Source organism: Mobula birostris, chromosome 2 (genome assembly GCF_030028105.1).
Source record: "Mobula birostris isolate sMobBir1 chromosome 2, sMobBir1.hap1, whole genome shotgun sequence".
Classification (NCBI taxonomy): Eukaryota; Metazoa; Chordata; class Chondrichthyes; order Myliobatiformes; family Myliobatidae; genus Mobula; species Mobula birostris.
In genome coordinates this window covers 130,662,978-130,681,017 of record NC_092371.1, presented here as the reverse complement: position 1 = coordinate 130,681,017, position 18,040 = coordinate 130,662,978, and the positions used below count along the sequence as shown (strand labels likewise).

The 18,040-nt window shown below is 40.3% G+C and overlaps 1 protein-coding gene across 9 annotated transcripts in view; it reads left to right on the top strand.

Annotated features, from left to right (window-relative positions):
* Positions 1 to 18,040, top strand: part of LOC140191079 (serine/threonine-protein kinase MRCK alpha-like) — a 596,213-nt gene that overhangs the window by 329,624 nt on the left and 248,549 nt on the right. For all 9 annotated transcript variants that reach the window (XM_072248222.1, XM_072248216.1, XM_072248164.1 and 6 more), the window contains 3 exons: positions 2,965 to 3,165; positions 10,372 to 10,620; positions 14,192 to 14,271. In XM_072248222.1, coding sequence (XP_072104323.1) covers positions 2,965 to 3,165; positions 10,372 to 10,620; positions 14,192 to 14,271 — 530 coding nt within the window. The remainder of the gene's footprint in view (positions 1 to 2,964; positions 3,166 to 10,371; positions 10,621 to 14,191; positions 14,272 to 18,040) is intronic.

Here is an 18,040-nt window from a genome sequence, read left to right as displayed (position 1 = left end):
CCTTTAATCTGATTAGATACCTCCCTCTTCTGGCCCTATAAATTCTCATTCACCTGGCCTCTGCCATGAATAAACTCCTTGCTCACTCATCCCTTTATCAGGTTTTGATATTTCACTACTCATTTGTCATTTTTATCAAGGTTAAATACCTCACTTATCCAAACTTGATGTGATATAACTTATTCAGAACACATAGTTTTTGCATGATACCATTTAAGAGCACCATGAACCTACAATACACATTATGGTTTGTTGGAAATGCACTCCTGAGGCACATCCTGCATGAATGCTTGTAATATACGTTAGCTAGAGGTGCTCATTTACTATTGTGTATGCATATGCATAGACAGTTACACTGTTGATTCCACAAGCTATATAATGCCAACACAGTATACAACTGCTGCACACCATTTATGTAATTGTTCATTTACTAAATTTTCAATGAAGCTTTCAACATATTTTTCTACTATTTCATTGAAAGCAAGTTCTATATATAAATATTTGGTATCATCACATTGGATAAACTGGAATGCATTTCACAGTTTCTGTATATGTGCAAGTATTCTTTTCATATGGATTAACTCATACATTTGTTAGGTTTCCTTAGCTAAACACTGAAGGAAAAATATTTTAAGTACCAAAATACGTGTGCCTTTTAATTCTTGCATTTTATATCTCAGGGCACAAATTTGCATGTTTTAGCTGGATTCAAGATGCTTTTGCTCACTGTCAGCTGAGCTAATTCTGCTTAAAGTGCTTGTTGCAACTGGATTTTGCTCTCAGTTCTCGGTTAAGGGGTCTTAGGTAAGGGTTTAGTAGCAAGCTTCACATTGTCTAGTGAACTTAACTATAGGTACTTTTCTTTCAAGCCACAGAGACAGCATTTTATTTTGGAAGAGATTAAACTGAATTTTTTTAATATACTTTTGAATTTGATCATGTAAGTTACCAAGGCTTGTTCCAAGAAAACCTCAGCTTTCAAGATTCCCTGCTTGTCACAGGCTTTCCTGACCTGGAAATTTATAATCGTCAATTCTTCGTCACTGGTCAAAATCCTGGAACTCTGTGAAAACAACATTGTGAGAGTATTTTCTCCATGACTGCAGTGGTTTAAGGCAGCAGCTTATCACCACCTTCTTAGGGGCAATAAATGTTGATGGCATTCTGAAGAAAAATGTTGTTGATCCATTATACATTCTTTATTGTGAACAACTGTTAATGTATTTTATGGTTTAATTTATTTTGTTTAGTAATTAGTTTATTATTGCAAGGATACAGTGAGGAACTTCTGTTTGCATGCTATCCAGACAGATCATTCCATAAATAAGTACATCAGGATATTACAAAAGAAACAAGACAATGCAGAATATAGAGCTTTATTTCCAGAGAAAGAGCATGCAGGTAAACAAATGAAGTATGAGGACTGTGACGAGTGAGATTTAAGAGTTAAAGAGTTCTTCTTTATCCTATAAAGAGATTCATTCAAGAATGTTATAACCGCAGGATAGAAGCTTTAATATGGAAACCTTCATATTCCTTAAGGAAAATTTGTTGTTTATTGAGATGGTCTGATGTGAAACCGGTTGAAGTATAAATAATCTAGCAAGACAGATCATAATTGCTACTAAATGGCACAGAAGGCCAAAAGTACTGTGCTGTTAAAGTCAGTGAGAGAAATAAATTATACATTTTTTGGAACTTGCACTCAAATGGTTCACAAAGAAGGTAAGTTGCAAATATTACTTGGTAGCCAAGTTAAAAGACCAGTTTAACCATAGCAGGGTGTCATAAATATCAATATTTAGTTAATGTTTATAGAACAAAGAATGTTGGGTAAGACCAACTTAATATTCATCAAAATACCAAGGTTTTTTTTCATCATTTGAACAGACAGATGCACTTTAGAGTAATGTTTCATCTACGAATGTATTATCTAATAATACACCACTCCTGAAGTGTGCTTAGATTGCAAAGTTCCAGAATGGGCTTTAACTCTGTAATGTTCTGCCTCAAACGGCAAGAATAATATACTAAGTAGACATATCAAACCAATGCCTTGTCAGGCATATGCAATTGATCTTATGTCTATATTTCAGTGAAGAGCTGGGGATGTCTTCTTAATGTCCTGCCCAGTATTTATTCTTCAATCAGCATTATTGAGGTTTTTCTGCTGAAGCAATTTACTTGAAGCAAAACTTAGGCTCCTGGGTTTTTTTAAGGGCTCTGATAACCAGAAGGCAATCCAAAAGTGTACTCAGTAATTTCAAATGTTTACTATATTATTATTTGCTGAGAATAACTTAAAGGATAGTTTATTATTATTTTAATTATCCTCCTGTCCAATACATGTTTTTCCAAGTTCTGAAATTGTTTCTATGGAATACTTGTTATCAATACATAGTTGCACATCACATGGACACTGTTAATATGTTTATTCCATATGTAATTTTTTTTCTATGTTCAATTTTGTCATGGTGTTAAACCTATTCAAAATTAGATATTTACTGCTGGTCAGAGAATGAAAGTTCTCTGATGAGCATGACATAGAACTAGATTCCTGACTGGACCAGATAGCGAACTCACGTGTTGCCAGTCAGCAAAGTGTTGGTGGTGATGAGGTCTCAGTGGTGTGGAAAGGGGAATTTGTTTCTGGGATGTTACTAATGCAGTGAAAATGCTTGGGAGTTCTAGGAACTAAGAGAGCATCTAATAGAGGAGAAAAAGTTAATGTTTCAAACCAATCGGGAGTTACTCTTGTATATAGAGTATACATTCAGTGAACAGAACTTGCATTCCATGTTTTCTCACATCCAGTTGGGAAAAAATGTTTTTCAAAGAATTTGAGAAAATGTTTGATACCATCAGGATTTGGCAAGATTGACTTAGGTGAAGTTTAAACGTAACAATTGTGTTCCAGTTTTAGTATCAATGCATGGGACCTAATATGTTATGTTTCTAATGTAGGTTCAGTCTTCTGTGGCAGTGGGAACCCCTGACTACATTTCTCCTGAAATTCTTCAAGCCATGGAAGATGGCAAAGGAAAATATGGACCAGAATGTGACTGGTGGTCACTTGGTGTTTGCATGTATGAAATGCTTTTTGGGGAAACTCCATTCTATGCAGAATCTTTAGTGGAGACATATGGGAAAATCATGAATCACAAAGTGAGTTATGTGTAATGTCCCACCCATTTGTGTTTTTGGTTAGTATAAATTTTTTTTTTTACACACAGGTTAATTAATGGCCTTTTGAATCATTCAAATGCCTGAGGTGACCTACTGTAGATGTGATGGTGTGATAGACCTGAACCAGATTATCTGCTTACTTTTCGCTGTCTCTCCAAAAAAAAACTAGAAACATTACGCCATGACAAATAATCAAATGTGTGTGGATCTTTAAAGAGATGTACTGCTTTAACATGTTTTGATAGATGAATGCTAAGTTAATGCGTTGTACATGGTTAGTCAGTGTGATCTCATTTTATGAATCATGAGGTTTGTGACAAGATAAACTGGCAAAGAAGTATAGAAGCTGGAATGTTTTGGGAGAGGGAGAGCTAACTTCTAAATGTAGAGAATCTATACTCAGTGGCCACGTAATTAGGTAGAGCTGTACACCTGCTCAATAATGCAAAAATCTAATCAACTACTACATGATGACAGTAACTCAGTACACAAAACCAGGTGAAGAAGTTCAGTAGTTGTTCAAACCAAACATCTGAATTTGGAAGAAATGTGACCTTTGTGACTTTGACTATGTAAAATGATGGTTGGTGCCAGGCGGGGTTGTTTGAGTATCCCAGAGACTGCTGATCAATCATGAGTCTCCAGAAAAGTCTCCAGAATTTACAAAGAATGGTGCGAAAAGAAAAAAAAAATCTAGTGAGTAACAGTTTTGTGGGTCAAAATGCCTTGTTAATGAGAGAGGTCAGAGGAGAATGACCAGACTGGTTCAAGCTGGCAGGAAGGTGACACATTACAACAGTGGTGTGCAAAAGAGCATCTCTGAACGCACAGCACATCGAACCTTGAAGTGGATGGGCTTATAGCAGCAGAAGACCACAAACATACCTAATCAAGTATTGCGTTTATCTGGTCCTACTGTAGAAATGTTTGAAGCTTTTGCAAATTGTATCTGGCATGGGAAGTGATTTTTTTTTTCAAATAGTGCCTATAATCTTAGTGAGGGCTGAGGATCAGTAGTGTAATCACATCAAATGAAATACAGAGTAAACTGCAGATGCTGGAAATCTGAAACAAAAATGGAGAATGCTGGGAATAGATGACAAATAGGTCGGTCAGAAGAGAAATCATTCACATCATAGGTTTCAGAACCACTAAACAGTTCAGTGCAGTTTCAAATCTACCATCCATGTGGAAAGTTGTCCAGGTACATCTTGTTCATATATCCAATTTGTCTAATAACTGCCTAATCAATCCAATCTCAGTCTTGAAGGTGTTGTGACAGTGCTAACAAACAGAATGTACTCACTAATTATTGATACCCACTTTGAGTTCACCAGGGCTATTCATTCCACACAGTTTAAAACTTGGTCCAAACATTTAACTTAAGAGCTAAATTCTGGAAGTGAGGTAAAAATTATTGATGTTGACATCAGGGCAGCATTTGACCAAGTGTGGTATCAAGAAGCCTTGGTATTTGCCTTAATTATTTTGACAGTATCTTTCAAACCCACAAGATGTATCACCAAGAGAGATGTTGAGTGGAGATGCATGTAAGCACTGCAGCTTTCAGGATTCCAACTGTAAAAGGTCAACCTGTCTTGGAAATAATTTCATTATTCCTTTTTTGCCATTGATCTCACTGTTAGAATTCTCTGCCTAATAACACTGTGAGAACATGTTTACTTGAGGACTGTGACAATCCAGAAGGCTGCTCATTGCCACCTTCTCAGTTAGGGAGGTGCTATAAATGCAGGCCTTACTAGTGATACCTACATCACCAAAAAAGTAATAAAATAAAGAAAAACTTTGCACATATCACAATGCCACTACATTCATACATTTCCTTTTTGACCACTCTCTGCTTTTCGCTGTCCTTTCTCCCAATACCTACTTCCCCATTCTGTTTACTGCTGTGTCCCCATCCTCAAATCTGTGTTCCATTTTCCTGAGTCTCCATAAAACTACTTCTGATGATACTTCTGATAAAAAAAAATTTGTTGAAACAGAAGATGTTCCTATGACTGTGTGCATGTGTGTGTGACGTGTGACAGGTATTTTGAGAACGTTGACAGATTTGTTTCAAAATTCTCTCCTGATTGTGTTGCTTGCTATGATAAGCTCCATTCATCCAGCATTTACTAGACTTTGATAGACAATAGACAGTAGGTGCAGAAGTAGACCATTCGGCCCTTCGAGCCTGCACCGCCATTCTGAGATCATGGCTGATCATCTATTATCAATACCCGGTTCCTGCCTTGTTCCCATAACCCTTGATTCCCCTATCCATAAGATACCTATCTAACTCCTTCTTGAAAGCATCCAGAGAATTGGCCTCCACTGCCTTCTGAGGCAGCGCGTTCCACACCTCCACAACTCTCTGGGAGAAGAAGTTCCTCCTCAACTCTGTCCTAAATGACCTACCGCTTATTCTTAAATCATGCCCTCTGGTACTGGACTCTCCCAGCATCTGAAGCATATTTCCTGCCTCTATCTTGTCCAATCCCTTAATAATCTTATATGTCTCAATCAGATCCCCCCTCAATCTCCTTAATTCCAGTGTGTACAAGCCCAGTCTCTCTAACCTCTCTGCATAAGACAGTCCGGACATCCCAGGAATTAACCTAGTGAACCTACGCTGCACCTCCTCCACAGCCAGGATGTCCTTCCTTAACCCTGGAGACCAAAACTGCACACAATACTCCAGGTGTGGTCTCACCAGGGCCCTGTACAAATGCAAAAGGATTTCCTTGCTCTTGTACTCAATTCCCTTTGTAATAAGGGCCAACATTCTATTAGCCTTCTTCACTGCCTGCTGCACTTGCTCATTCACCTTCAGAGACTGATGAACAAGTACTCCTGGATCTCTTTGTATTTCTCCCTTACCTAACTCCACACCATTCAGATAATAATCTGCCTTCCTGTTCTTGCTCCCAAAGTGAATAACCTCACACTTATTCACATTAAACGCCATCTGCCAAGTTTCTGCCCATTCACCCAGCCTATCCAAGTCACCTTGAATTCTCCTAACATCCTCATCACATGTCACACTGCCACCCAGCTTAGTATCATCAGCAAACTTGCTGATGTTATTCACAATGCCTTCCTCTAAATCATTGACGTAAATCGTAAACAGCTGTGGTCCCAATACCGAGCCCTGTGGCACCCCACTAGTCACCACTTGCCATTCCGAGAAACACCCATTCACTGCTACCCTTTGCTTTCTATCTGCCAACCAGTTTTCTATCCATGTCAATATCCTCCCCCCAATGCCATGAGCTCTGATTTTACCCACCAATCTCCTATGTGGTACCTTATCAAATGCCTTCTGAAAGTCAAGGTACACCACATCCACTGGATCTCCCGCGTCTATCTTCCTGGTTACATCCTCGAAAAACTCCAATAGATTAGTCAACCATGATTTGCCCTTGGTAAATCCATGCTGGCTCGGCCCAATCCTATCACTGCTATCAAGATATGCCGCTATTTCATCTTTAATAATGGACTCTAGCATCTTCCCCACTACTGATGTTAGGCTAACAGGGCAATAGTTCCCTGTTTTCTCCCTCCCTCCTTTCTTAAAAAGTGGGATAACATTAGCCATTCGCCAATCCTCAGGAACTGATCCTGAATCTAAGGAACATTGGAAAATGATCACCAATGCATCCGCAATTTCCAGAGCCACCTCCTTTAGTACCCTAGGATGCAGTCCATCTGGATCTGCGGATTTGTTAGCCTTCAGTCCCATCAGTCTACTCATCACTGTTTCCTCCCTAATGTCAATCTGTTTCAGTTCCTCTGTTACCCTATGTCCTTGGCCCATCCATACATCTGGGAGATTGCTTGTGTCTTCCCTAGTGAAGACAGATCCAAAGTACTTATTAAATTCGTCTGCCATTTCTCTGTTTCCCATAACAATTTCTCCCAATTCATTCTTCAAGGTCCCAACATTGTTCTTAACTATCTTCCTTCTCTTCACATACCTAAAAAAAACTTTTGCTATCCCCCTTTATATTCCTAGCTAGCCTGCGTTCATACCTCATTTTTTCTCCCTGTATAGCCTTTTTAGTTAAGTTCTGTTGCTCCTTAAAAATTTCCCAATCATCCGTCTTCCCACTCACCTTAGCTCTGTTATACTTCTTTTTTAATGCTATGCTATCTCTGACTTTCTTTGTCAACCACTGTGGCTACTTTCCCCCCTTTGAATCCTTCCTTCTCTGGGGGATGAACTGATTTTGCACCTTGTGCATTATTCCCAAGAATACCTGCCATTGCTGTTCCACTGTCTTTTCTGCTAGGATATCTGACCAGTCAACTTTGGCCAGCTCCTCCCTCATGGCTCCATAGTCTCCTTTGTTCACAGCAATACTGACACTTCTGATCTGCCCTTATCCCTCTCAACTTGCAGATAAAAACTTATCATATTATGGTCACTACCTCCTAATGGCTCCTTTACTTCAAGATCACTTATCAAATCCTGTTCATTGCACAGCACTAAATCCAGAATAGCCTTATCCCTGGTCGGCTCTCGTACAAGCTGCTCCAAAAATGCATCCCTTAGGCACTCTACAAACTCCCTATCCTGGGGTCCAGTACCAACCTGATTTTCCTAGTTCACCTGCATGTTGAAATCCCCCATAACTACTGCGACATTTCCTTTGCCACATGCCATTGTTAACTCCCTATTCAACTTGCACCCAATATCCATGCTACTGTTTGTGGGCCTGTAGATAACACCTATTAGGGTCTTTTTGCCCTTACTGTTCCTCAGTTCTATCCACACTGACTCTACTTCTCCTGATTCTATGTCCCCCCTTGCAAGGGACTGAATCTCATTCCTCACCAACAGGGCCACCCCACCCCACTCTGCCCACCTTTCTGTCCCTTCGATAGCACGTATACCCTTGTACATTCAATTCCCAGGTCTGATCCCCCTACAGCCATGTCTCCGTTATCCCAACAACATCATAGTTACCCATTCGCACCTGAGCTTCAAGCTCATCCGCCTTATTTCTGACACTTCACGCATTCAGATATAGAATTTTTAACCCATTTCTCCGCTCTCTGTTTAAATCGCTACCTATTGTGCATAACCCCAGCTCCCTGAACTCTCACCGGGCTATACGCCTCTTGAATTTTGTTGTCCTTCTTAAATTTACTTTTTCTGCACATTTAACTCCATGCTCCGTCAGACCATCCCTCTGCACATGTATCCTCCTTATCACTTGTTCCGCCTCACCTTTCTCTACTTCACACTTAATATTCCGGAACTGTGTAGTCCCCACCTGTCCTTTATACTTCATCTCGCTATCCTCTCTCACATTCTGGATCCCTGCCCCCTGCAAATTTAGTTTAGACCCCCCCCCCCAAGCAGCACTAGCAAACTTTCCTGCAAGAGTGTTAGTACCCCTCCAGTTCAGGTGGAAATGGTCCCGTCGGAACAGATCCCACCTTCCCTGGAACAAAACCCAATTATCTTAAAACCTGAAGCCCTCCCTCCTGCTCCTGCACCATCCTCTCAGCCACGTATTGATCTGTATAATCCTTCTGTTCCACGCCTCACTTGCACGTGGCACAGGTAGCAATCCTGAGATTGTTACCCTGGAGGTCCTGCCCTTCAGCTTCGCACCTAACTCCCTGAACTCACTACGCAGGACCCCCTCACTCTTCCTACCCAAGTCGTTGGTCCCTACATGGACCACAACATCCAGATTCTTGCCCTCCCTCTCGAGAATAACCTGCACCTGATCTGAGATGTCCCGAACCCCGGCACCAGGGAGGCAACATACCATCCGAGACTCCCGATCTCCCCCACAAAATCTCCTATCTGCCCCCCTGACTATAGAATCCCCTATCACTACCGCTGTCCTTTCTTCCCTCCTTCCCTTCTGAGTCGAGGGTCGAACCTCAGTGCCAGAGACAGGACCACTGCAACTTGTCCCTGGTAGGTCATCCCCACCAACAGTATCCAAAATGGTATACTTATTGTTGATGGGAATGGCCACAGGGGTGCTCTGCTCTCTCTGCCTGCTCCCCCTCGATCTCCTGACAGTCACCCAGTTGCCTACCTCCCATATTTTCAGTGTGACTACCTCCCAATAACTCTTATCTATCTCTGTCTCTGCCTCCCGAATGATCCGTAGTTCATCCAGCTCCAGCTCCAATTCCCTAACTTGCTCTGATAGGAGCTGCAGCTGGATGCACCTTCTGCAGGTGTGGTCATCAGGGACAACTACGTTGACCCTGACCTCCCACATACTGCATACGGAGCAGACCACTGCTCTAACTATCTCCCCCATTACCTGATCCCAGATTAATCAGAATAAATGAAAAAGTACCTACCGACCTTACCTTTTTTCCTCAGCAAGCACGTACTCAGGGTCACTGATTACCTCTCACCGAAGACCCCCTTACGCCGAAGCCCACTGAGCCAAAGCCCAGCACTCTGCTCCCGCGCACACCGCTGCCCACACCTGAAAGTGGGCCTCTTTTTAAACTCCGCGCTCGCCGCTGACATCACCCGCACCTGCGCATTTTTACCTTCCTCCTCAGGTAATGCCTAGGTAGTCCCGATCTTCCTCGGCCTACCTACAACGGCTGATCCTCCGATCCTCCGATCTCCAGTCGTCCGTCAACCTCGAGCACTCCTTGCTCCCGCACCGATCCTGCCCACGCCTGAAAGTGGGCCTCTTTTTAAACTCCATTGTATTGATAGATATCCTGGACAAATGCAACACTTTAATTCACTTTTTTTAGACATTACATAGAATGATACATTTGAGATTCACTGGGGAAATTGAAAGGGAATATGCGAACTGAGACCCTAGTGAGCAGAAGGGAATCATGAGAAGAGGCCCCAAGCATAACCTGCTCAATCATACACCAAACCATTGAAATTCTGAAAAATCAGAGAGCTAATTATCAGAGTGTTATTAAATTTGGAGCTGATTATGGCTTGCCTATTTAGAGATCTTGATAGGAAGAGTAGAATGTGGAGGATGAATGGTCCAATTTGCAGCATTTCCCTTTCATTTGATATTGCGCTGTAACCTCCATTTAAAGCATGTTGATAAGTAACATGTTATTGTCAGGAGCCAGCAATAAAACCAGATTTTAATTACTGATAGCTTAGTAACGCTTCTTTCAGATGATGTAATTAACTTCTTTACTTAACACTTGCACAACCAGGAACGATTCCAGTTTCCGGTCCAAATCACTGATGTCTCTGAAAATGCCAAGGACCTTATCCGGAGGCTTATCTGCAGCAGGGAGCACCGGCTGGGTCAAAATGGAATTGAAGACTTTAAGAAGCACTCATTTTTTGCTTGCATTGACTGGGAGAACATCAGAAACTGTGAAGCACCTTACATACCTGAAGTCAGCAGCCCCACAGACACATCAAACTTTGATGTAGATGATGACTGCTTAAAAAATTCTGTGAGTTTTGAAGAGGAGTATTTTAGATTGAAAGTGGCCGTGATAGTTTATTATTGAAAATGTATTTGTCTTTATATCAAAAAATAAAATCATTAATGGTCACTGGGTTAAGTCCAGGACAGCGGTGGCAAACTTTTTTGAGAGCATGTGCCAAAATTAATGCTAATTTTCAAAAATGCTTTCTTGCATGCCATGGTAATTTTGAACTGAGATTATCATTGATTAATGAATTAGTAACAATACTTATGGACTTTTCTTAGGAAGAAGTATAAATTCTGTTGCCTATTTACTTATATTCTTTGTTTTCCTATTAAAAGTATAAGAGAGATAGATTGAAATAAATGAAGCATTTTAGAAGACCTGTTCTAAAGTTATTATTTTTTTAAAAGACAATTGAAAATAAAACATTTCTAAATAGAATTGTTATTGCACCTTATGTCCAGGTAACATAAGAAATGTGAATGTAAAATTATAAGCTTCGGTGCATGTTTTTATAGGGAAAGTAAGCATACTTTACTCTCAGTGAGACTATTTTTCCTGCAGTAACAATATCAAATAATTAGGTGTGACCAAGTTCATCACTGAAAACAATGACTTATTATCACTGAATATGCAGCGTTCACTCCCATACCACAGTTGAAAAAATACTAGTAGAGTGAAGCCAATGGCAACTGGCACAATTATTTACTATCCAAATAACTGATGTGAATAGAAAGTTTGTGAGGGTTTCAAAACATATCATCCAACACCATGTGTTCTCACAGACATCTAGCTGGTGACAGACTGGTGCAAGATGTTTCCTGTGAAAACATCACAGTGCTCTCAGGTGCCATCTTGGCATTCATGCCATAGGTTTATTACCCATAGAGAAATATAGAATAGTCAAAGTATATAAGGCAGATGTTCAGCTCATTTTGTCTGTACCAGATTTATATAAGAGCAAGCCAGCTCTTCCTTTTTCTCAGACACTAAACCCAACTTACTTAGCATTACAAGTGAATCTGTCTTCACTAAAACTCCTGATAGTGCATTCCAAACTCTAACCATTGGTAGTGTAAAATAAAATACATCATGTCACTTTTTAGTCTCTTGCCAAAAACCTTCATTCTATGTTCTTAATACTTGGAAGCAATTTACTCTTGTCTGTCCCCTTCATGATTAGAAATATCTTTATCAGCGCCTCCCAAAGACTCTATTCTGAGGCTAACAAGCAAAGTTCTTCAGTATGTTTGCATAACTAAAGCCCTTCATTGTTTGAATCATGTAGTAAATCTCTTCACATCTTTCCTAAAGTTTGGTGCTCAGAACTTGGTATAATATTCTGATTGTGGCCATCCAGTATTTTGCAAAGCTTCATCTTTATTCCCTTGTACTTGTACACCATATGTCTGCTTATATGTTTTTTTCTAAATCCACCTCTTATAAATTTGTCCCATCACCTTCTACAGTACATGCACACATACATCTGGATATATCTGTTCTTTTCCTGCTTCTGACTTGTTTCCACTTTGTGTTTCTCACCATTAATGTTCATCCATTTAACAGCTTTCCTGCATCGTGTTAGCATCTTCCTTGCAGTTCACTGCACCTCCCAAGTTTTATGTCTTCTTAAATTTCAATAAACCATTATCATCATTAAACTCAGATGAATTCTGGAGTGATTCCTGCAGACTGGATTGGAGCAAATGTGTCCCTATTATTCAAGAAAACAGGGAGGGAAGAAATAGGGAATGACCTATCCATTAGCTTGACTTGATACTGCTACAATCTCTTACAAAAGATGTGATATCAAGACAAGTACATGCAATACTATTAAACAAAATCTATCAAATTTGATGTTTCTACTGGAGTTCTTTGAAGATGTATCCGGTAGACTGATTGGGAGGGAGGGGTGTTTGGATTTTCAGAAGGCTGTCAATCAGATACCATAGAGGAAATTGGTGAACAGAATTAGAGCACCTGAAATCAGGGATAATGTATTAGTGTGGATTGAGAATTAGTTAATAGATGGAAAACAAAGGGTGGCGATAAATGGGTCCTTCTCAGGTTGGTAGCTTTACCAGGAAACAATGATTGTGCCTCGGCTACGCAATATGTATTGATATGATATTTTGGCTGAAGGGACCAGATGTAACTTTTCCAAATTTGTTAGTGAAACTGTGTGGGAATGTGGGTAGTAGTGAGGATATAAAGAGACAACAAGGGGAAAAATGGGTAGGTTTGAATGCATTTCAAGGCAGATTAAATGCAGTTTGGGGAAAATATGAGGGTATGCAGTTTTATAGAGAAAAACATGAATGATGCATACCTTTTCAGTGGTGAGAAGTTAAGAAATGTTGATGTTTATAGGGTACCTGGGTATCCATGTATGCAAGTCATTATAAGTTACAAGCACTGTAGGGGAAGGGTTGCAAGTGAATTTGAGTGCAAATAGAGCCTTGATGAGACTTGTCCTGTAGTATTTGCTTTTCTTTATTAAGGAATAATATGTTTGCATTGGGGGGGGGGGTGCAAGAAAGATTGTCCAACTAGCTCCTCTGGTGGCGAATCTGTCGTACAAGGAGACATAGAATAGATAAAGCTTGGATTCTCTAGAATTTAGAAGAATAAGCATTGATTTCGTTGAAGCATATAAAATTCTTAGAGGGCTCAAACTTAGAAATCAATGCATCACAATTTAGAAATGAAGTAAGGAGAGATTTTTTCACTTAGTGCGTAAAGCTTTGTAATTTTGTATCCCCGAGGTCTATGCTGGCTCAGTCATTGATTGCATTCAGAGCACAGAGTAACATGTAAAAGAATAAGGAGGCAAATAATCTTGAAGAAAGATCAGCCATCATCTTGCTGAATGGTTATGCTGGCAGGACAGACTAAATGACCAGTCCTGTTCCTATTTCTTGTGTTCTTACACAAATACCAGGTAGTTGTGTTTAAAAATTCACAAAAAAAATATTTTCTGCTTGTATCTCAATTTAATTTGAAGTTTTAGAATCAGTTATGAAGACTATTACTGGAGTGCATTGATTGCAGCATGTCATTTAGAATTTTTTAACCTATACTTTCCTACTTAAACCCTCAATCCTAAAGATTAACTCAACAAATTACTCATATTCACATATACTTTATGTGATTCACCTACGCCATGCCTTGACACCCTTTGCCTTCCCGTTACATCTCACATCTTAAAATGAACTTTTTAAAATAGGATAAAGACAGACCAGAGGTATAGGTTTCTTCATTTAGCATATCATTTGTCCAGCCTCTCATATAACACCAAAGTATGTATCTAGTTGTACAAATTATGACTAATTCCGTACACAAGCCTGTGATGCAACATTTTATCAGTAGAAAAGTCTATTCAGGCCTAAACATAGTAACATTAGTAATTCCTTCTTTTGCATGCAAAGTTATTGAACTAGATTGCTCTATCAGGAGCCAAATTTGTACTGTTAAGCAACACCCTACCCTACATTATCAGTCAGGAAAAGAGATTGAAGCCATCATCAGTTTAACATTTTTCATAAGAGTACGAAGTGCAAGATAGTTAAATTTGGCTTTTGTTCTGTTTTAGGAGACGATGCCTCCACCTACACACACTGCTTTCTCTGGACACCATCTTCCCTTTGTAGGGTTCACATACACCACTAACTGGTAAGTGCATTGAATAGTTTATGAAATTATGTGAGACTGCTAATTAGGGACTTTTAACACATAATATAATTGTGATACTGGAGTGTCTTTTACTTAACAGTATATGCGATAAAAGCTTATATTTTCTTTTTGTATGTAAGACCACAAATCACATGATTGGAGGTCATAATATTAGATAATGAAATTTTGTTATTCAGTTTATCATTTTCTAAGCTTATTTTCTGGGTTAAAGTGTTTTCTTTTGGGAGTTACTTATTGCTGACCTTGTTTGTGAGATTTGACAACAAATCTGGTCTGAACAGATGCTGTGAAAGTTGTCTGCATCTCTGGACCCTGTTGAGTGAATTCTGAGCCTTCTCACCTGCTGGTAACTCTCAGCATACACTGAGACTTTTCTGTCGTTTATTTGGCAATGCCACTTTAGGAAAAGAACAGAGAGAGGAATGTAAAAAGTTCACACCAATGTGCTGTTAAAAAAATGCTCAAATTTTTGTGGAATTATCTGAACAGCTGATCTAAGAAGTTTTTTATTTAAGCAGGTTGCTTGATCCGTTGAGCCTGTGTGTAGTGGTTCCTAAATTTGCTTCAGATTTTCAGCATTTGCAATGTTTTGACAATGCCAAATGAAGTGAAAGCAACAAGGAGCAATTACTTACTTTTCTTTTGGGGAAATGGAGGTTTTCCTTTGTTGCAAATTTACTCCAATAAACAACTCAAAGCTGGAATGCATGTCTTGGAAAAATTAAGGAGGCACAAATGTGAACCAAAAGTCTGTGACAACCAATGAGCTTCCACAATCTTTTCCAAAATCTATACATTCCTTATAAGAATGACAAGTATTTTTGTTTTACTTTTGGTTGACTCCATGGCTCCTCAGAACATTTAACTTATAGTTAGAACATAGGGTGGTACAGTACAGAAATAGGTCCTTCAGTCCACCATGTTTGCGCCAACTATGATGCCAACAGCCCAGTCAGCAGCAGGAGCAGGCCACAGTGACGAGGTTTCTCGCAGGTCGGTGATGCTTGTTTAAAAGGAGAGCTTCGCGGGCACTCAGGCTTATTCCAACGGCCTAATCAGCGACAGGAGCAGGCCACAGCGATGAAGTATTTCGCAGGTTGGCGACGCTTGTCAAAAGTACGGAAGGGACAAGCAGGGCAGCCATTGTTGGAAGAAGGCCAGTGGTGAGAGTAGGAGTGTCAGGTTTATCTGAAAGGAAGCTTTGGCTCAAAAGAGGCGTTGGCTCTGGCTAAGCTTCTGTTAAGATTTCCTTCTTGTTTTCTCTTATCATACCTTGTGTAGTAACTGGCTGTTGTGAGTTCTTCATGCCGGATGTTGGTGTCCTGGGAGACCCAGAACTACATCTGCATGAAGTGCATCGGGCTGCAACTCCTTGAAGACAGCATTAGGGATCTGGAGCAGCAGCTCGATGATCTTTGGCTCATATGGGAGAGTAAGGAAATAATCAGAGTTACAGGGAAGTAGTCATCCCAAAGTTCCAGGAGGTGAGTAGCTTGGTGACTGTCAGGAAAAATAGGAAATGTGAATAGGCAGTTAACACAGAACATTTCCCTCAAAAATAAGTATACTGTTTTAGATCCTAATGTGGGGGATGATCTCCAAGGGGAATGGCATGGAGACCAGGTTACTGACACTGATCATGGGTCTGTGGTGCAGAAGGGAGAAGAGGGGAGCAGTAGAAATAGGGAACTCAGTCAGGGGAACAGACAGGAGATTTTGTGGGTGTGAGTGGAACACCGGAATGGTATGTTGCCTCCTGGGTGCCAGGGTCAGGGATATCTTTGGATCACGTCCACAACATTTCGGAGAGGAAGGGCGAGCAGCCAGATGTCTTGGTACATATTGGTACCAGTGACATAGGAAGGAAAAGCAAAGAGGTCCTGAAAAGAGAATTTAGAGAGCTAGGTAGAAAGCTGAAAAATTAATTTCCCGGGTAGTAATTTCTGGATTGCTGCTTGTGCCATGCACCAGTGAGGGTAGGAAACAGGATGATTTAGCAAATTAATGTGAGGCTGAGAAGCTGATACTGGGGGCAGGGCTTCAGGTTCTTCGATCACTGAGATCTCTTCTGGGGGAAGGTATGACCTGTTCAAAACTGATGGATTGCACCTGAACCTGAGGGGAACCAATATACTCACTAGCAGGTTTGTTAGAGCTGTTGGAGAGGGCTTAAACTAATTTGGCAGGGGGATGGGAACCAGAGTGAATGGACTCAGGATAGGACAGATGGTTTTAAAAAAAAACAAAAATAGTATGCAGTCAGACTGTCAGGAAGGGCAGGCAGATGATAGGACAGAATTGCAGCCAGCAGGGTGAGTATCAGTGCATTCAGGAGGCAGAATCTAAAAAAATAGCAAATGCAGCAGTCAAAGTTATATCTTGATGCATGGAGTAAAAGAAATAAGGTAGATGTTCTTGTTGAGCTATTGTAGATTGTCAGGTATGATGTTGTAGCAATCACTGAATCGTGGCTGAAGGAAAGTTGTAGTTTGGAGCTGAATGTCCAAGGTTACATGTTGTACTGGAGGGATAGGAAGGTCAGCAGAGAGGGTGGTGTGCCTCTGCTGGTCAAGAATGATATCAAATCATTAGAAATCATTAGAAAGATGTGACATGGGACCAGAAGATGTTGAATCATTGTGGGTTGAGTTAAGAAACTGCAATGGTAAAGGACCCTGAAGGCAGTTATATACAGGCCTCCAACAGGAGCTGGGATGTGGACCACAGATTACAACAGGAAATAGAAAAGACATGTCAAAAAGGTAATGTTGTGATAGTCATGGGAGATTTCAACATGCAAGTTGTTTGGGGAAAATCAGGATGGAAATAGATCTCAAGAGAGTAAATTTGTTGAATGCCTACAAGATGGCTTTTTAGTGCAGTTTGTCATTGAGCCTACTGGGAGATCAGCTATACTGGATTGTCTGTTATGTAATGAACCAAAGGGGATGAGGCAGCTTAAGGTAAAAGAACCTTTAGAAGGCAGTGATCACAATATAATTGAGTCCTGACGAAGGGTCTCGGCCTGAAATGTCGACTGTACCTCTTCCTAGAGATGCTGCTTGGCCTGCTGCGTTCACCAGCAACTTTGATGTGTGTTGCTTGAATTTCCATCATCTGCAGAATTCCTCGTGTTTGCATAATTGAGTTCAACTTGAAATTTGATGGGGAGAAAGTCAAGTCTGACGTAGCAGTATTTTAGTGGAGTAAAGGAAATTTACAGTAGAATGAGAGAGGAGTTGGCCAAAGTAAATTGGAAGGAGATGCTGGCAGGGATGATAGCAGAGCAGCAATGGTGTGAGTTTCTGGCAAAAATGAGGAAGTTGCAGGATAGATATATTCCAAAACAAAGAAATACTCAAATGGCAAAATAGTACACCTGTGGCTGACAAGGCAAGTCAAAGCTAATGTAAAAGCAAAAGAGAAGGCATACAACAAAGCAAAAGTTAGTGGGAAGACAGAGGATTAGGAAGCTTTTAAAACCCTACAGAGAGCAAATAAAAGAGTCACTAGGAGGGAAAAGATGAGATATGAAAGCAAGCTAGCAAGCAATCACAAAGTGGATAATAAAAGCTTTTTCAAATAAATAAAATATAGAAGAGAGGAGAGTGAAATAAGAACAGCTAGAAAATGAGGCTGGAGAAATAATAACAGGAGACGAGATGGCAGATGAACTAAATGAGTAATTTGCATCAGTCTTCACTGGAGGACACTAGACATGTGCCAGGTGTTGAAGGGTGTGAAGGAA